The sequence below is a fragment of the Bufo gargarizans genome, chromosome 7, assembly GCF_014858855.1.
Source record: "Bufo gargarizans isolate SCDJY-AF-19 chromosome 7, ASM1485885v1, whole genome shotgun sequence".
Lineage (NCBI taxonomy): Eukaryota > Metazoa > Chordata > Amphibia > Anura > Bufonidae > Bufo > Bufo gargarizans.
The window spans coordinates 127,148,060-127,164,598 of record NC_058086.1 but is presented as its reverse complement, the minus strand read 5'-3'; the positions used below and the strand labels follow the sequence as shown (position 1 = coordinate 127,164,598).

Here is a 16,539-nt window from a genome sequence, read left to right as displayed (position 1 = left end):
GGTGGCCTAACAAAAAATTGCCAAACCGCCGAGTATGGCATTTTTACCCCAACACTCTGCGCTGACTGCCTGCCAACGCTGCCTCTGTGAACACCCGCACCGCTACTATCTCGGCTGGTAGGCTCCTGTGAAGTAACTTAAGCAGGGAGGAATCATGACTTTAGATGGAAAAAAGACGAATATTCTAATAACCAAATATATTCGATATAGTGCTATATATTAGTTTTTTTTAAATATTCATAATATTCTAAAGCAAGAATATATAGCAATATAGTGAATATTCACAAAAAAACAAATGTAGAACAATTTAGCTAATATAGTGGTATAATATATGTGTTTAATAGTTGTAATTTTTTTTATCTGAACTTCAGTATATTAGACAAAGAAGATTATAGCACTATATTAGCTAAATTGCTCTATATTTGTTTGTTTGTTTTGAATATTCGCTCTATTGCAATATATTCTTGTTTTTGAATATTACGAATATAAAAAAAAAAGAATATATTCGTTTTCTAGAATATTCGTCTTTTTTTTTTTTTATCTGTACAGTTCCACTTTGGCATACTCCTCCCCGACAAGCGTCCCCATCACCATGGGAACGCCTGGGGGTTAGAATATACCATTGGATCTGAGTTTTCACGATCTCATTGATTCTCATTACAAAAATTCTCATTACGAAAAATTCTCATTACGAAAATTTGTGACTATTTTAAATGGAATCTGTCACCTCAGACCAGTTGTTATTAACTACAATACTACATTAAGACTTCTGCTTCTGAGTTCAGATCAGCCTATTCTCAACCTCGTTTCCATGCTGCATGTCCACAAACCATCTGTGTAATGCATTGAGAGGATTCCTCTTGGAGTCCTCTTCATCATGTTTGTGTACTCCATGTATTACACTGATGGTTTGTTGGCACACTGTGTGGGAGTGAAGGTGAGTATAGAGATACAAATGGCTGATATGAGCTCAGAGGTACTATCCACGTGGTACTGTAGTTATTAGGACTTATCTGATGTGACAGGTTCCTTTCATCAGAATATACTCAGTTTGAATCGAAAGGGCCCTGATTTCCCTGACTCTGAGCGCCTTCTCCTAGGATTATTTCCAAAGACAGCATTTGTAATTTTTTTCTTACAAACAATCCAAAAATGTACCCTTTTTGGTCACAGATCTCTTCTGATTTGAAAATTGTGGCCACCACGTTGAACAAATCATGTAGTAAGTTTTTTATTTGAAGAAATTTCTGTCTTTTGGGAAATTTTTAACAAATTTGATTTGTGTAGAATCAATCCGCTCATTCCTTGTGCCTAATGAATACACATCAGTAACAATGTAAATTAATATTTATTTTCCAGGTTTTTGTGTATTACAACAATCGACTATGATTGCCAATAATATTCATTACAATCTAAGCACTGTGGTGGATCATGGTCAAACAATCCTATTTCAGTGTAATGACGGAATGATGGCAGAAAATAAACTTGAAGCCAAATGTGAACAGAGAAAGATAAACTATCCGAGATGTACTGCTGCAAGTAAGTCTTCTGTATATGCATGCACTGTACTTGACATTCACTAAACAATTACCACAATCAGACTGTTTATAAATGGCACTCTGACAGCAAGGAAGGGGAGCACTGCTTCCCAATGTTCATATTATTTAATTTCTCCGCTTACGGCATTCATAACATTTTTCATATAATACATTTATGGGAATACTCATTTTAATAGGTAGAATACATGGAAAATAATTACCTATATACTGTGTGTAGATTTGACAATGAAGCTTTCAGAAATAATATGCATTTTCTATCTAATAGTATTACAGCTGAGCCAATTTCTTGAAATTCGTTTTGTCTCCAATTCATCAAATTTTTGAAAAAATAAATAAAAATCAATTCATGTTCAAATCAGTTCTACATAAATAGCAGTTGCTTCAATTCCCCTGAAAATTGGTATATGATATAACACTCTCTAGTCACCCTCTAGTATCTCTTTTTAAATTTTTTATACATTTTGTGCTGTTTTTCTCCCCTCCCTAAACTCTTGAATGCAATAACAGCAATAGCAAATAATATCAGCATGACACTGTCATACATAGCTATGGGTAAATGCTTGTTTGAGAGTGTTAAAAAACAGCATGGTTTAAAACACACTGCGATGTTGCATGTGTTATGCTTTTTTATACTACAAAGCTCACAAAAATGATCTGTTACTGGGGGCAGGTGGTATTTAAACACAAGGTGTTATGGAAAATAGACAGTGGCTTGCTAGTACCGAGTGTCCAAAAATTAGGATTTAAAGAGGAAAATGCTTGCCCCTGTGTATATACACACATTAATGTCAAAAGAAAAAAGGCTCCTTCTGCACAAGTATCCAAAATTATGCTTTAGCAAGGACCGAATGCCTGCCCGTATTTCTAAATGCACAAGTGATAATTGTCAGAAGAAAGATTGTCTTTTTCTGGACGAGTGTCCAGCAGAAGCCTGCTCATATTTATACATGCACAAGTGTTAATTATTAGGAGAAAGAGTGGCTTATTCTGAATGAGCCTTGAAAAATGATTCCTTTTGGTTGTGGCAGTATAGGTAACAAGGGTCTTCAGATATGATAACGGTAGGGGTCGGCAAGTTGGATACAGAGTGTTTCCTAGTAATAAAGTAATTTGACTTCTCTTTTGTCAGGAAGAAAAAAATCCCCCATTTTGCTTAGATAGTAAAGGTCTAAAAGCATGGCTATCCTTTAATCATCAGACTGCTTGATGTCAATGATATGCCTTTCAGTGCATAAGAAAAAGAGCATACATCTTGCCATTCTGGCCAGTGTGCCGAAAGAGCCAGTTCTTTCTGGCTCTGCCCTCCACTGAGACAGTTGGGTGTCATCATAACCTGTGTCATCATCATCAGCATTCTCCTTCACCTAGGACTTCCATGACAGTGTAGCGACAGACCTATTTTGTCTCTAAGTTCATGAGAGCATTCCTTGTCACGTAGGAATGGCTGAAATGCAAGATGAGTCTCCTGAACATTGCAGCACATTGCGCAAGCCACTGTACTTTTATAAAATGAATTGCAGAACAAGATTAATGAAATTCGTCGTGCAAGGAGCATGTGTTATTTCCCCCAGGTTCAGGGTGGCCATAATGTTGTGACCATTGTTGCTGACCACCTTACCCAGTTGGAGTTGGCTGGGTGACAGGCAGTGGGATATTTGCTGCTTGATGTAGTTTAGTAACTGCTTACCTTTATGGCTACTCTCGGATAGGCCAATAACTACAACATTGCATGGCAACACTTGACTTATGATAGAAAGGAAGAGGTCTGGGAGTGACTCTGTGCCCTGCTGCTTTTGGGGACAAGAGAGTGTCTATGGAAGAGGAGGTTCAGAAAGTGGACACATGCCTGCTCTGGGAGCCAGTCCGACAAAATCCAATGTGGTCAATTGTACCAGGCCTTGTTGCTGGGGCACTGTCTGGCTGATGCCACAAAAACATTAGCTCAGTAGGCCTTGGAAGATATGTACTGTGCCTGCCTGTAAATTACCTTGCTGTACAGTGAGAGTGACCCACGTTTCCTGGTGGTGAGAGACGTACAAGGCAGGAATGGCTTTTCAGGCAAATAATGTCTAGTAGCTATCTTCCAGCGAGGCTGAGTGCACACCATCAGCTCCCTAAAGGCAGCAGACTCTACTAAATGGTACAGCATTGTACCACCAGGTGGGAATTAAGCTTGCACACTAGTGGTTTGCTGGCCATGCATTTTGTTGACTGATGACTGACAAGGAAGCGAAAGAGGAAGAGAAGTGTGAGAAGTGGAAAGTCATGTTGACACTGAAAGACACCATACTGTCTGGTGCCGCAAGAGACAAGGAGGAAACTTTTCTTGTGATAGCTGGCTGCCACCTCTATTTGCTGAAGGTATGGGGTGATGCCGCTTAATGTGCTTCAATAGAGCTGTGCTGCCTATGTTTGTTTGACTGCCGATGGCTTATTTTACTCTTGAAGAGCTTGCACAGGGCAATGCTTCTGCATGGGAAAATGCTGCCAGACAGGAGACACTTGCACGGAGCTAGAGGCAGCTTTGCTTTGCATAATTCTGGAACGTTTTGGGCCTAATGCACCAACAGTATCAGTGGCATCACCAGATCCCTGAGCAGATACGGCCCTGGCAATTCTTTGGGAGGTATGTCACCTCTGCTCTTTATTGCTGCCAGTGCCACCACCCTCCTGTCCTGATATTGCCTCCTCCTCATTCTCAGCACCCTGGTCTTGCTCCCAGTTCCTGTCTAACACACAATCATCAGCCTCTTCAGGGTAGTCTAAATGCTGACTGCTCTCACACAAGTCATCTAATGGGAAACTCTCTTGACTATCCTTTGTAGGGCCTGGTGGGATTTTGTTTCCACTTCTATGAAAAAGAATGGACAGTGAAGACATACAGGATGGCACTAAAAGGATTCTCCGGGGCTGCAAGGAGGAGGAGAAGGAGAAATTCTGTGACCCTTGGCTCCAAGGCATGGTGTCAGACTGAGAAGTCATCTCAACTAGTGATGTCCCGAACTATTCACCGAATAATTCCCGGCGAACATAGCTTGTTCGCGTTCGCCGCTGCGGGCAAACATATGCGATGTTCGGTCCGCCCCCTATACATCATCATTGAGTAAACTTTGACCCTGTACCTCACAGTCAGCAGACACATTCCAGCCAATCAGCAGCAGACCCTCCCTCCCAGACCCTCCCACCTCCTGGACAGCATCCATTTTAGATTAATTTGGAAGCTGCATTCACAGTGAGAGGAGGGAGAGTACTGCTGCTGATTCAATAGGGAAAGCGTTAGCTAGGGCATCGTTCTGTGTCCACAGACTCATCTGCTGTAAGGACAGCGTCCTGACAGCACCCCAAAAAGCCCTTTTCAGGGCTGGTACATCAGTGTGCTTTTTATTATATATATATATATATATATATATATATATATATATATATATAGTTAAAGAAAAATTGGACTGCACTCCAGATAAAAGTGAAAAATACGTGAAGCTTTATTCACCCATGATATGGCAACTCTGCGACGTTTCGGCTCACAAGAGCCTTCTTCCAGCATAGAAACAGTGAAAGTGACGACATATAAAGGCATGTCTAAAATGACTGACCAATCGTATTATGATTGCAATCATGAATAAATTAAACACATATGGTACATATAAATAAAGTGCATGTGCATAGAATTATAAATGCTTAAGAGATCCGCATCACAGGAACCTTATCCCTGCGTGTTAATCATATGAATAAATAATATATGAATAATACAATGTGTACAATAAAGTGAGTGATATATCAGATAGAGATCGTAGAAATCGCACCTCTCGATGAAATGGCGTCTGCTTACACCATTGTGTTTCCTTGAGCGTCTCTGTTCCTTCACTGCGCATGCCCAGATTCGCGTCATCATCTCTGTCATACAGCTTTCAGGTGACGCATGCGCTACATCCTAGTTATATCGGAGGCACCGGGCAACATTGCCCAACTAATACATAAATATAATGCATAAGTGCCTTCAATGTGCAAAATGCTTTCTTATATGATATATTGAGCCGCAGTAGGTACATCCTACTAAATCAGCATGTGAGGAAGGCACCAACTTTGTCAAGATGGATCCCACCCACTACGCGGCATGTGTCAGAGGGGGACACGTCAATGTACCCGACCCGCACCGCCAGCGTAATTACTGAGAAAACGCAGCCATAAGAGGAATTCTTAAAAGAAAGCATTTACAAATAGAAATAAGAGAAAATGTTTTTTCTTTTATGTCTGGAAATACGCAGTGAGAAGATTTTAGATGTTGCAGCATAATTCCATTGTCATCGAAGAGGGCCAGTTCAACGATCTCCATCCAAACTTCTTATAAAATTGCAAAATAGTTCTAAAAGGCAAAGAAAAATTAACAAATTAACTACAGAATTAAATACTCCGTATAATATACATTTTTGGTATTATCACTGTTTCAAGGCACAAATATACCATACCAAGAAGGAAGAACAACACATACAGGGAAAATATGGTTCAGCCTCAATACAGACTTTTTATCTAAATTCTACATTAAGTCCTATTGGATGCAGACTATACAGGACATGAATCCATCTTAATTCTCGCTTTTTCAAGATTGCCAGACGGTCGCCACCTCTCCTGGGCATTGCAACATGGTCGATTATCCAGCATCTTAGGTCCCGTTCACCATGATGAAGGGATCCAAAATGTCTGGAAACCGGTAAATCGGTGCGACTTTTCCTAATTGAATTCCTGTGATTGTTTAACCTAACTTTCACTGCCGCTGCCCTTGTGGATTTTGCACCCGCATCCTGGGTGGTGCTCCCGCTGGATTTTCTTCAATTTATATCGGTACCGTGGGTGAGCACACCTGAAAACTTTCATAATGTCTTCTAATGAAACACCCTATGGCGACACATACGGCTGAGGAGGTCGACCGCATCATGCAGGGGATTGAAAGCGACGCTTCTTTTCTACAGGCTCCTACTTCAAAAGAACTTAAACGCAAGTATATTACTTTGTCTAGACGTCTTATTGCCATGAAATTGCATATGGCCACACTGGGACAATATTACAAAGAAAAAAAGATACCGAGGGGCATGCGCTCCAATCTGCGCCCTAACCTTTTCCCAACAAATTATACATTTTGCAAAAGATTTGAAACTTTGTCTAACAGATACTCATGGACTATATCTTGCTAAATATTGAATTTTTACAAATTGAAGTAGTAACACTCTCTGATGATTTACTTGAGGTGGAACGTTTATTGCAAACATTATTGTCTGAAGATGACCTTTTACAATACAAGGATGAAATGAAAAGTCAATTGACTAAATTGCAGGCTGAATTGGAAGAAGGAAAAAGGAACAAGTGGGTACGTGATACTGAAGATTATAGAAAATGCGATATTTATGCGTGGCACTCAGATCTTTCCAACATGGGTTTTAACCGTGACAATAAGAAGAAGAGAAAGAATACACAACCATCTATAGATGAAGATAATGCCGTTTTTTTAGGGAACGGCCAGGATATAAAGAAAAGAAAAGAACAAGAACCAGAAGAGGTGGCTCCAGATATAGAAGGAAGACAAAAACAACGCTACAACAGGACCAGACTGCAGTCGATGAAGGCATCCACATACAAAAAGAGACCATAGTTTTCAATTTGTCCTCAATGGAACTGACTGAAGCACAGCATAGTGTTCTGTCCAAAGGACTCTCATTTTGCCCCAGTTCCAAGGTAAATTGGTTCGATTTAGAAATTGATTTAAATTGTTTTTTTCGCTCTGTGAAGTTGAAAATTTTTTTTAGGGGTACTAGCACTCATTTACAAACATACTCTAGTGAATTAACACTAAAAAAATTAGGATTGACAAACAAAAGTACCTTTAGCCCGATTGTCAATGAGCCAGCAATAGAGGCCTACATTTCTGTGGTCAAAAGAGATATAAAAAATTTTAAAATCTTCCTTGGGAGAATCAAATACATTGAAAAATCCCAATTTGCAGAAATGGAGGCCTTGGCGCAACTCAAGGACAACTCCCACATAACAATCAAACCCGCTGATAAGGGCGGGGGGGTAGTTGTACTTGATACATCAAAATACATTAAAGAAATTCAGCGTCAATTGGAAGACACTAACGTGTATGGTATCCTGCAGAGTGACTTAAAATTTGTTATAATGAACACTATTAAAAAGAGTCTGTCTGATGCGGTGGTGGCGGGTATTATAGATGATGACTTAAGAGAATATTTGGAGGTACCTTTTCCTGTTACTCCTGTGATATATATATTGCCTAAAGTGCATAAAAGTCTAGTGGATCCTCCTGGTCGCCCCATCGTATCAGGTTTAGACTCTGTATTTAGTAGAATAGCCATTTTTTGGGACAAAATGTTGAGGCATTTTTCAACAGCTGGAGAATCTTATATTAAAGACACAGGGCACTTTTTGGAACAGTTAAGATCTGTGGATACTAGTAATGCAAAATCCTTACTTCTTGTGTCCTTTGATGTAGTATCTTTACACACATCAATAGGACATGAGAAAGGTATTGGAGCGGTCAATAAATATCTTGAAGGCACAAACATCTCTATGGAGACAAAATGATTTATTATTTCTCTTTTGAAATTGATTCTTGAGAATAATTATTTTTTGTTTCAAGACACCTTCTTCAATCAAAAATGCGGCGTTGCGATGGGGTCAAATGTGGCCCCAACGTACGCGAATATATATATGCGCCATGTGGAGGAGGACTTTATCTATGTATCCCACCACTTTCAACATGTTCTGAGGTGGTGGAGATACATAGATGACGTCTTCCTCCTATGGACTGGTACTGAAACACAGTTGATTCAATTTCATGATTATTTGAACAGTATAGATGCCGATCTTCAGTACACTATATCCTATTCTGAAACCAATTTGTCATTTTTAGACACTAATGTTAAATTGGACGAAGGTAGAGTTAGTACGGGTTTGTTCGTCAAACCGACGGACAGAAACACAATTCTACGCTTTGAAAGCAATTACCCACGCAGCCTGATTAAACATCTTCCTCAATCTCAATTCTTGAGGGCAAAACGAATCGTATCTGACCACACTGAGTTGCCGACCACACTAGACATGATGGTTGGCAAATTCAGAGAACGTGGCTATCCTCGCAAATTGTTAAATGAACAGAAAAGTAAAATCCTTGATAGTAACACAGAACGTGCACAACCTACTCTTCAAAAAACTCAGAGGATACCATTCATGTCTACATATTCCAATTACAGTGTAGAGATAGGACAGATTCTAAAAAAGAATTGGAATATTCTTAGTAAAGGAATCAAAGATGTCCCTGAATTCAAAAATCCCCCTCTGTTATCCTATCGCAAAAATAAGAATATAAGAGATTATCTGGTTAAAGCAGATGTAGGTCCTAAAAGACATGTCATTCAGCGGCCGTTGACGCAAGCGGGACTGGGATGTTTCCCGTGTCTCAACTGCGTCAATTGTCGCTATATTTGCAAGTCAAAATCTTTTGTGCATCCACTCACAAGAATATCCCATTAGATTCCATCTAACCTGTGCGTCATCATACGTAATTTATGTTTTATCATGTCCATGTAATCTAATATATGTAGGGGAAACATCTACTGAACTGAAAGTTAGGTTAAACAATCACAGGAATTCAATTAGGAAAAGTCGCACCGATTTACCGGTTTCCAGACATTTTGGATCCCTTCATCATGGTGAACGGGACCTAAGATGCTGGATAATCGACCATGTTGCAATGCCCAGGAGAGGTGGCGACCGTCTGGCAATCTTGAAAAAGCGAGAATTAAGATGGATTCATGTCCTGGATAGTCTGCATCCAATAGGACTTAATGTAGAATTTAGATAAAAAGTCTGTATGGAGGCTGAACCATATTTTCCCTGTATGTGTTGTTCTTCCTTCTTGGTATGGTATATTTGTGCCTTGAAACAGTGATAATACCAAAAATGTATATTATACGGAGTATTTAATTCTGTAGTTAATTTGTTAATTTTTCTTTGCCTTTTAGAACTATTTTGCAATTTTATAAGAAGTTTGGATGGAGATCGTTGAACTGGCCCTCTTCGATGACAATGGAATTATGCTGCAACATCTAAAATCTTCTCACTGCGTATTTCCAGACATAAAAGAAAAAAACATTTTCTCTTATTTCTATTTGTAAATGCTTTCTTTTAAGAATTCCTCTTATGGCTGCGTTTTCTCAGTAATTACTCTGGCGGTGCGGGTCGGGTACATTGACGTGTCCCCCTCTGACACATGCCGCGTAGTGGGTGGGATCCATCTTGACAAAGTTGGCGCCTTCCTCACATGCTGATTTAGTAGGATGTACCTACTGCGGCTCAATATATCATATAAGAAAGCATTTTGCACATTGAAGGCACTTATGCATTATATTTATGTATTAGTTGGGCAATGTTGCCCGGTGCCTCCGATATAACTAGGATGCATGCGTCACCTGAAAGCTGTATGACAGAGATGATGACGCGAATCTGGGCATGCGCAGTGAAGGAACAGAGACGCTCAAGGAAACACGATGGTGTAAGCGGACGCCATTTCATCGAGAGGTGCGATTTCTACGATCTCTATCTGATATATCACTCACTTTATTGTACACATTGTATTATTCATATATTATTTATTCATATGATTAACACGCAGGGATAAGGTTCCTGTGATGCGGATCTCTTAAGCATTTATAATTCTATGCACATGCACTTTATTTATATGTACCATATGTGTTTAATTTATTCATGATTGCAATCATAATACGATTGGTCAGTCATTTTAGACATGCCTTTATATGTCGTCACTTTCACTGTTTCTATGCTGGAAGAAGGCTCTTGTGAGCCGAAACGTCGCAGAGTTGCCATATCATGGGTGAATAAAGCTTCACGTATTTTTCACTTTTATCTGGAGTGCAGTCCAATTTTTCTTTAACCATATTATTGGGGCACTGCCGCTGCCCTTGTGGATTTTGCACCCGTATCCTCGGTGGGTAGGCCTGCACTCATACCGTTACAGGGTGTCATTCACTCAAATACCTTGCAGATAAAAAAAAATCTATTAACATTTTTTCTGTGATCTAATCACATTTGCAAGCCCGTGTGTGTCAGGGCCACACATACTGTACTGTGACCACTGCCCAGTGCCCACCACTTATATAGGTTGGCACAGTACCTTGCACGCATAGTACTACTTCACATTAAAAAAAAAATGACAGGCAAAGGCAGGCCACCCGCAGTTGCCGTCGTGGTCGTGGTGCTGTGATTTCCACTGGCCCTGGAATAATGCCCAGTGTTCAGAGGCCACGTACCCTGAACCCAAAAAATTTGGAGAAAATTGTTGACTGGCTTACACAGGACACCCAATCTTCAACAGCTTCCACTAAGAACCTTGACGCACCATCCTCCTCCAGCTCAGTTTTGGTCACCTGCTCTCATGTTACCACTCTCCCGCCCGCCGCCACCACTACCACCACAGCCGCTTCAATTGATCCCTCAGAGGAGTTATTTACACATCAGTTAGATGAAATTAGTGATGCGCAACCATTATTGCCAGGGGATGTAGATAACAGGGATATGTCTGTCAGGCAGCATTACACACATGGACGTACAGTGTTATGATGATGATGTACCCACTGCTGCTTCCATTGCTGAGGTGTCAGATACAAGTGAAGTGGTTGATGATGACGATATGTGGATGCCACGTGGGTGCCTGCTCGAAGAGAAGAAGAAGAGGGGGAAAGTTCAGAAGGGGAGACAGAGAGAAGGAGGAAACGAGTTGGAAGCAGGGGGAGGTCGTCGCAAGGAGCTAGTGGCACAGTCACACAGCATGTATCAGCACCTGGGGTCAGCCAGACAGCACGCCAATCAACGCATGCTGTTGCCACCACCAGAATGCCGTCATTGCAAAGCTCAGCAGTGTGGCATTTTTTTTGTGTGTCTGCCTCTGACAAAAGCGATGCCATTTGCAACCTGTGCCAACTGTTTTGCGAAGGCACATGATCGCACATCACAAACGCCTATGGGATCAACACATGATGACGAGTAGAATCAGCACACAAGGTCAAAGCCACCATCCTCCTCCTGGTCCAGCATCTTCAGCCACGTCAACCACTGCTGTCCTCCTTACCCCCTCTCAACCACCCGCCACTCCGCCTCTCACCTTCAGCAGTTCCATCTCATCTGCCCACAGTCAGGTGTCTGTAAAGGAAATGTTTGAGCGTAAGAAGCCAATGTCACAGAGTCACCCCCTTGCCCGGCGTCTGACAGCTGGCTTGACAGAACTCTTAGCCGCAAGCTTTTACCATACCAGCTGGTGGAGTCTGAGGCCTTCAAAAAATTTGTCGCTATTGGGACACCACAGTGGAAGGTACCTGGACGAATTTTTTTTTCTAATAAGGCAATCCCAAACCTCTACTCAGTGATTGAAAAGGAAGTCATGGCATCTCTGGCATACAGTGTTGGGGCAAGGGTCCATCTGACCACTGATACCTGGTCTGCAAAGCACGGTCAGGGCAGGTATATCACCTACACTGCGCATTTGGTCAACCTGCTGACGGCTGCCAAGCATGGAATGCATGGCTCTGCAGCGGAGTTGGTGACACCGCCACGACTTGCAGGCAGGCCTACTGCCACCTCCTCTACTCCTCCTACTCCATCCTCTTCCATAACCTCCTCGGCTGAGTCCTCTTCTGCTGCGGCGTCTGGCTGCACATCATCTGAATCCCCCCAGATCCCCAGGGGCTATTCCACATCCCAGATACGACAGTGTCACGCTGTCTTGGGGTTGACTTGCCTGAAAGCAGAGAGCCACACCAGACCAGCACTCCTGTCCGCCCTGAACGCACAGGTGGAGATCGGGAAAGTGGTGTGTGACAATGGAAGCAATTTGTTGGTGGCATTGAATTTGGGCAAGTTGTCACATGTGCCGTGTGTCACTGATGATCCGCGAGAATATTGAACTGTCCTCCCAATATTATCAATATTACTCTGCCTTATTAAACAGTAATTATTTCCCTAGGCCCCAGAACCAGCAATTTGATTATTCAGAGCGTCTCCTTCTGTTGTACCCAGAGAACAACATAGTCCTTTTGTTCAAGTCAGTCAATAGATGCCCAGCAGATAACGCAATTACAGCTGGCTTCCTATGGTTGACAAAAGAACTTCCCTGTCTGAAGAGATATCACAGCTAGGTGTGAAGACTGCACCTGGGGGGGGGAGACATTTGGTGTCGCTGCCATAAGGGGTCTGTAAGCTGGCTTGCTGCAGACAGTCCGGCACCAAGGTTTCCCAGACTGCAACATGAATCTGAGATATGATTTTTACCTTTTTAAGAGAGACCATGCATCTTATGGACGTAAAAATTACATCATCATGTCACTCAGAATTCACTGGACGTTTACATAGGACAAACATAACTCTAAGATGTGCCTAGATAAAGTTATGGTGTTACCCCATCATAGAACCAGTTATAATAGTAATATTTGGTATCCCTGAACTCCATATTTTGTGGGGAATGTGAATATGTGCTTGTTACTTGTGTACAGCTTAGACATCCCACGATATGGCACATGCCATATTTCAGAACTGACATTCACCTCAGGAATACAGCCTGCCCAGCAGGCGGACTCTCAATTCCCTGCCTTGTTTCTGAGACCCTTTATAACAAGACCTAGAATCTGCTAAAGGAGTTCACCACTTTTAACAACACCTAAAGAGGGCCTCAGCCAGAGAACCTGTGGGCTGTAGGCATATTACACTGGACAAAGGCTTCTTGGACTTTACCCCTGCAACGGACTATTTCACCAACGGACATCTTTTCTGCGGAAACTAAGTATTTTCTTTCTTTTCTCCCTTTTGTTTATTGGACTATACTTTCCTAGATTATTGTGAATAATTACTGTGCATCGTGATAATTTGTATTGTATATAGATATATAATAAATGACCTCCCAGTCATTTCTCTAGCCATATGCCTGTTTTCAAACACTGCAAAAACTTACCCTAGCCTCTCCGAAGAGAAAGCTACTCGGTTGTGTTATCTAGATAGTGGGTTCCTCGCTCCCATAAATTGTGAGGTGGTGGCAGTTAAACTACCCTGTGTGTAGTTCCGGTCGCAGTTCGTCGCACGCTTACTTGCGGTCAATCGGAGGTCCACTCCCTGCGCTTTCAGCCTATCGACTGTACGGACTCAAGTTAGACTGTCGGTGTGCTGAAAGTGGCTGGGAGGCCTGTTTGCGGATTCACCACTAGGGGCGCTGTGACGGTTTTGTGACGGTTTTGTGACGGTTTTGTGTCGTGTGGCCGTGGCGGTCGCAGTTCGTCACACCGTGCATGCCACATGTGTTTAATCTCATCGTACAATGCTTTGTGTCTAAGTACCCAGGCTTACAGGACGTCCTCAAGGAGGCCAGGAAGGTGTGTGGCTATTTCAGGCGTTCCTACACGGCCATGGCATACTTTTCAGACATTCAGCGCCGAAACAACATGCCAGTGAGGCGCTTGATTTGCGACAGCCCGGCATGTTGGTATTCAACACTCCTAATGTTCGACCGCCTGCTCCAACAAGAAAAAGCCGTCAACGAGTATTTCTATGACCGGGGTGCTAGGACAGCCTCTGCGGAGCTGGGAATTTTTTTTGCCACGTTACTGGATGCTCATGCGCAATGCCTGTAGGCTCATGCGTCCTTTTGAGGAGGTGACAACCCTAGTCAGTCGCACTGAAGGCACCATCAGCAACCTCACCCCATTTGTTTTCTTCCTGGAGCGTGCCCTGCGAAGAGTGCTGGATCAGGCTGTAGATGAGCGTGAAGAGGAAGAGTTGTGGTCACCATCACCACCAGAAACAGCCTTGTCATCATCGCTTGCCGGACCTGCGGCAACGCTGCAAGAGGAGTATGAGGAAGAGGAGTCAGAGGAGGAATGTGGCTTTGAGGAGGAGGAAGACCAACCACAGCAGGCATCCCAGGGTGCTCGTTGTTGTCACCTATCTTGTACGTGGCTGGAGGGAAGAACAGACCGTCAATGACATCAGTGAGGAGGAGGAACGGGAAATGAGTAGCTCGGCATCCAACCTTGTGCAAATGGGGTCTTTCATGCTGTCATGTCTGTTGAGGGACCCTCGTATAAAAAGGATGAAGGAGAACGACCTGTACTGTGTGGCCACGCTACTAGACCCCCGGTATAAGCAGAAAGTGGCGGAAATGTTTCCAAATTACCGGAAGTCAGAAAGGATGCAGTAGTTCCAAAGCAAACTAAAAAATGCTTTACACAGTGTATAAGGGGGATGTCACAGCACAACGGGAATTTAACAGGGGAAGAGGTGAAAGTAATCCTCCTCCTACCACGACCACGGCGGCAAGGACAGGACGCTTTACAGATGTGTTGTTGATGGAGGACATGCAGACCTTTTTCAGTCCTACACATTGCCACAGCCCTTCGGGATCCAGCCATAGAGAACGATTCGACCGACAGGTAGCAGACTACCTCGCCTTAACTGCAGATATCGACACTCTGAGGAGCGATGAACCCCTTGACTACTGGGTGTGCAGGCTTGACCTGTGGCCTGAACTATCCCAGTTTGCGATAGAACATCTGGCCTGCCCCGCTTTAAGTGTCCTGTCAGAAAGGACCTTCAGTGCAGCAGGAGGCATTGTCACTGACAAAAGAAGTCGCCTCAATCTAAAAAGTGTTGATTACCTCACCTTCATTAAGATGAATGAGGCATGGATCCTGAAGGGACTGACAGTAGGGGATACTTTTAACTAACAAAAGACTTGATAAAAAATGCCTTGGCCTCAAAATGGTCCCCACCTGCAGTATTTAATGTCTGCATACCTGATGACTTTTGTGATTTCTCCGCCACCAACTAGGGTTCAAGCCGCGATGTTTTAGTCACCTTTCTGTCTTGAAAACATAAATTTTTCCGGCCGCTGCTACAACAGCACTGCAAGTCACTGCACGGCACAGAACTCAGTGACTGTGGATTCAAACAAAGGGGAGGGAGCCAGCGTTTTTTTAACCATCTCCCAGTTCGAAAAATCAATTCAATTCACCTTTCCGGGACCCTTGGTGTTGTACGTGGCTGGGTGGAGGAAGAAACCTTAAATGACATCAACGGGACATGGCTAGCTTGGTATCCAACCTTGTACAAATGGGGAGTTTGTGGTTGGGCAAATAGACTGTTTGCGGTGCATTAAAAGGGGAGTTTGGTCTGTCAATGTCTGTGAAGCGGGCGTAACCCTTACACTACCTGATCGATACAACATCATACCTGATCATATACACACACTGGATGTTTTAAACCACGTTGTTCAAAAAAAAATTGGATTGTTAGATGATTTATGCCCTTTATGGATTAAAATCCAACTCTGCGTCAACTATGTAATTTTCCATGGGAGTTTTGCCATGGATCCCCCTCTAGCATGCCACAGTCCAGGTTTTAGTCCCCTTGAAACAACTTTTCCATCACTATTGTGGCCAGAAAGAGTCCCTGTGGGTTTTAAAATTTGCCTGCCTATAGAAATTTTATGTTCGCGACATCTCTAATCTCCTCATCATCCTGCTTTGACAGAAAGGAGAAGTGAGCCATCCAATTCACAATCTCATTCTCTTTCTTCTCAGTGGTAATGATACACCCTTCTGTATACAGGGAAAATTGCAGCCTACTACTATAACTGTTACTTCGGGTCGGATAGCTGGTGCTGCTGCTACTAGCCACATTCTGGCCTTGGCAAGACAATGCAGGCCCTGGGTGTTGTGTTTGGAACCCTTCCGTATTCCTGACATTTTTGGCTTAACGTATAGTCACACAAAGTGTGGAACGGTTTGCAAGTCTGTTTTCTGGAACTTAAAGACAGAGAGAAGCAATAAAATGTCCTCATCTTTCCACAAACACATTAAAGACATAAGTACTAACAATTGACTTTGGAAATAATGCAGTATTGACACTACTA

At 42.6% G+C, this 16,539-nt stretch overlaps 1 protein-coding gene across 2 annotated transcripts in view; it reads left to right on the top strand.

Moving 5' to 3' along the window:
- The window catches only part of LOC122943123 (complement factor H-related protein 1-like), a 363,452-nt gene that overhangs the window by 267,252 nt on the left and 79,661 nt on the right, over positions 1-16,539 (top strand). The window contains exons 7-8 of one of the 2 annotated variants that reach the window (XM_044300590.1): positions 1,360-1,539; positions 4,385-4,635. In XM_044300590.1, the coding sequence (XP_044156525.1) occupies positions 1,360-1,539; positions 4,385-4,416 (212 nt within the window). In that variant the 3' untranslated portion in view covers positions 4,417-4,635. Of the gene's footprint in view, positions 1-1,359; positions 1,540-4,384; positions 4,636-16,539 lie in introns of those variants that run through there. The other variant, XM_044300591.1, reaches the window with a different exon arrangement.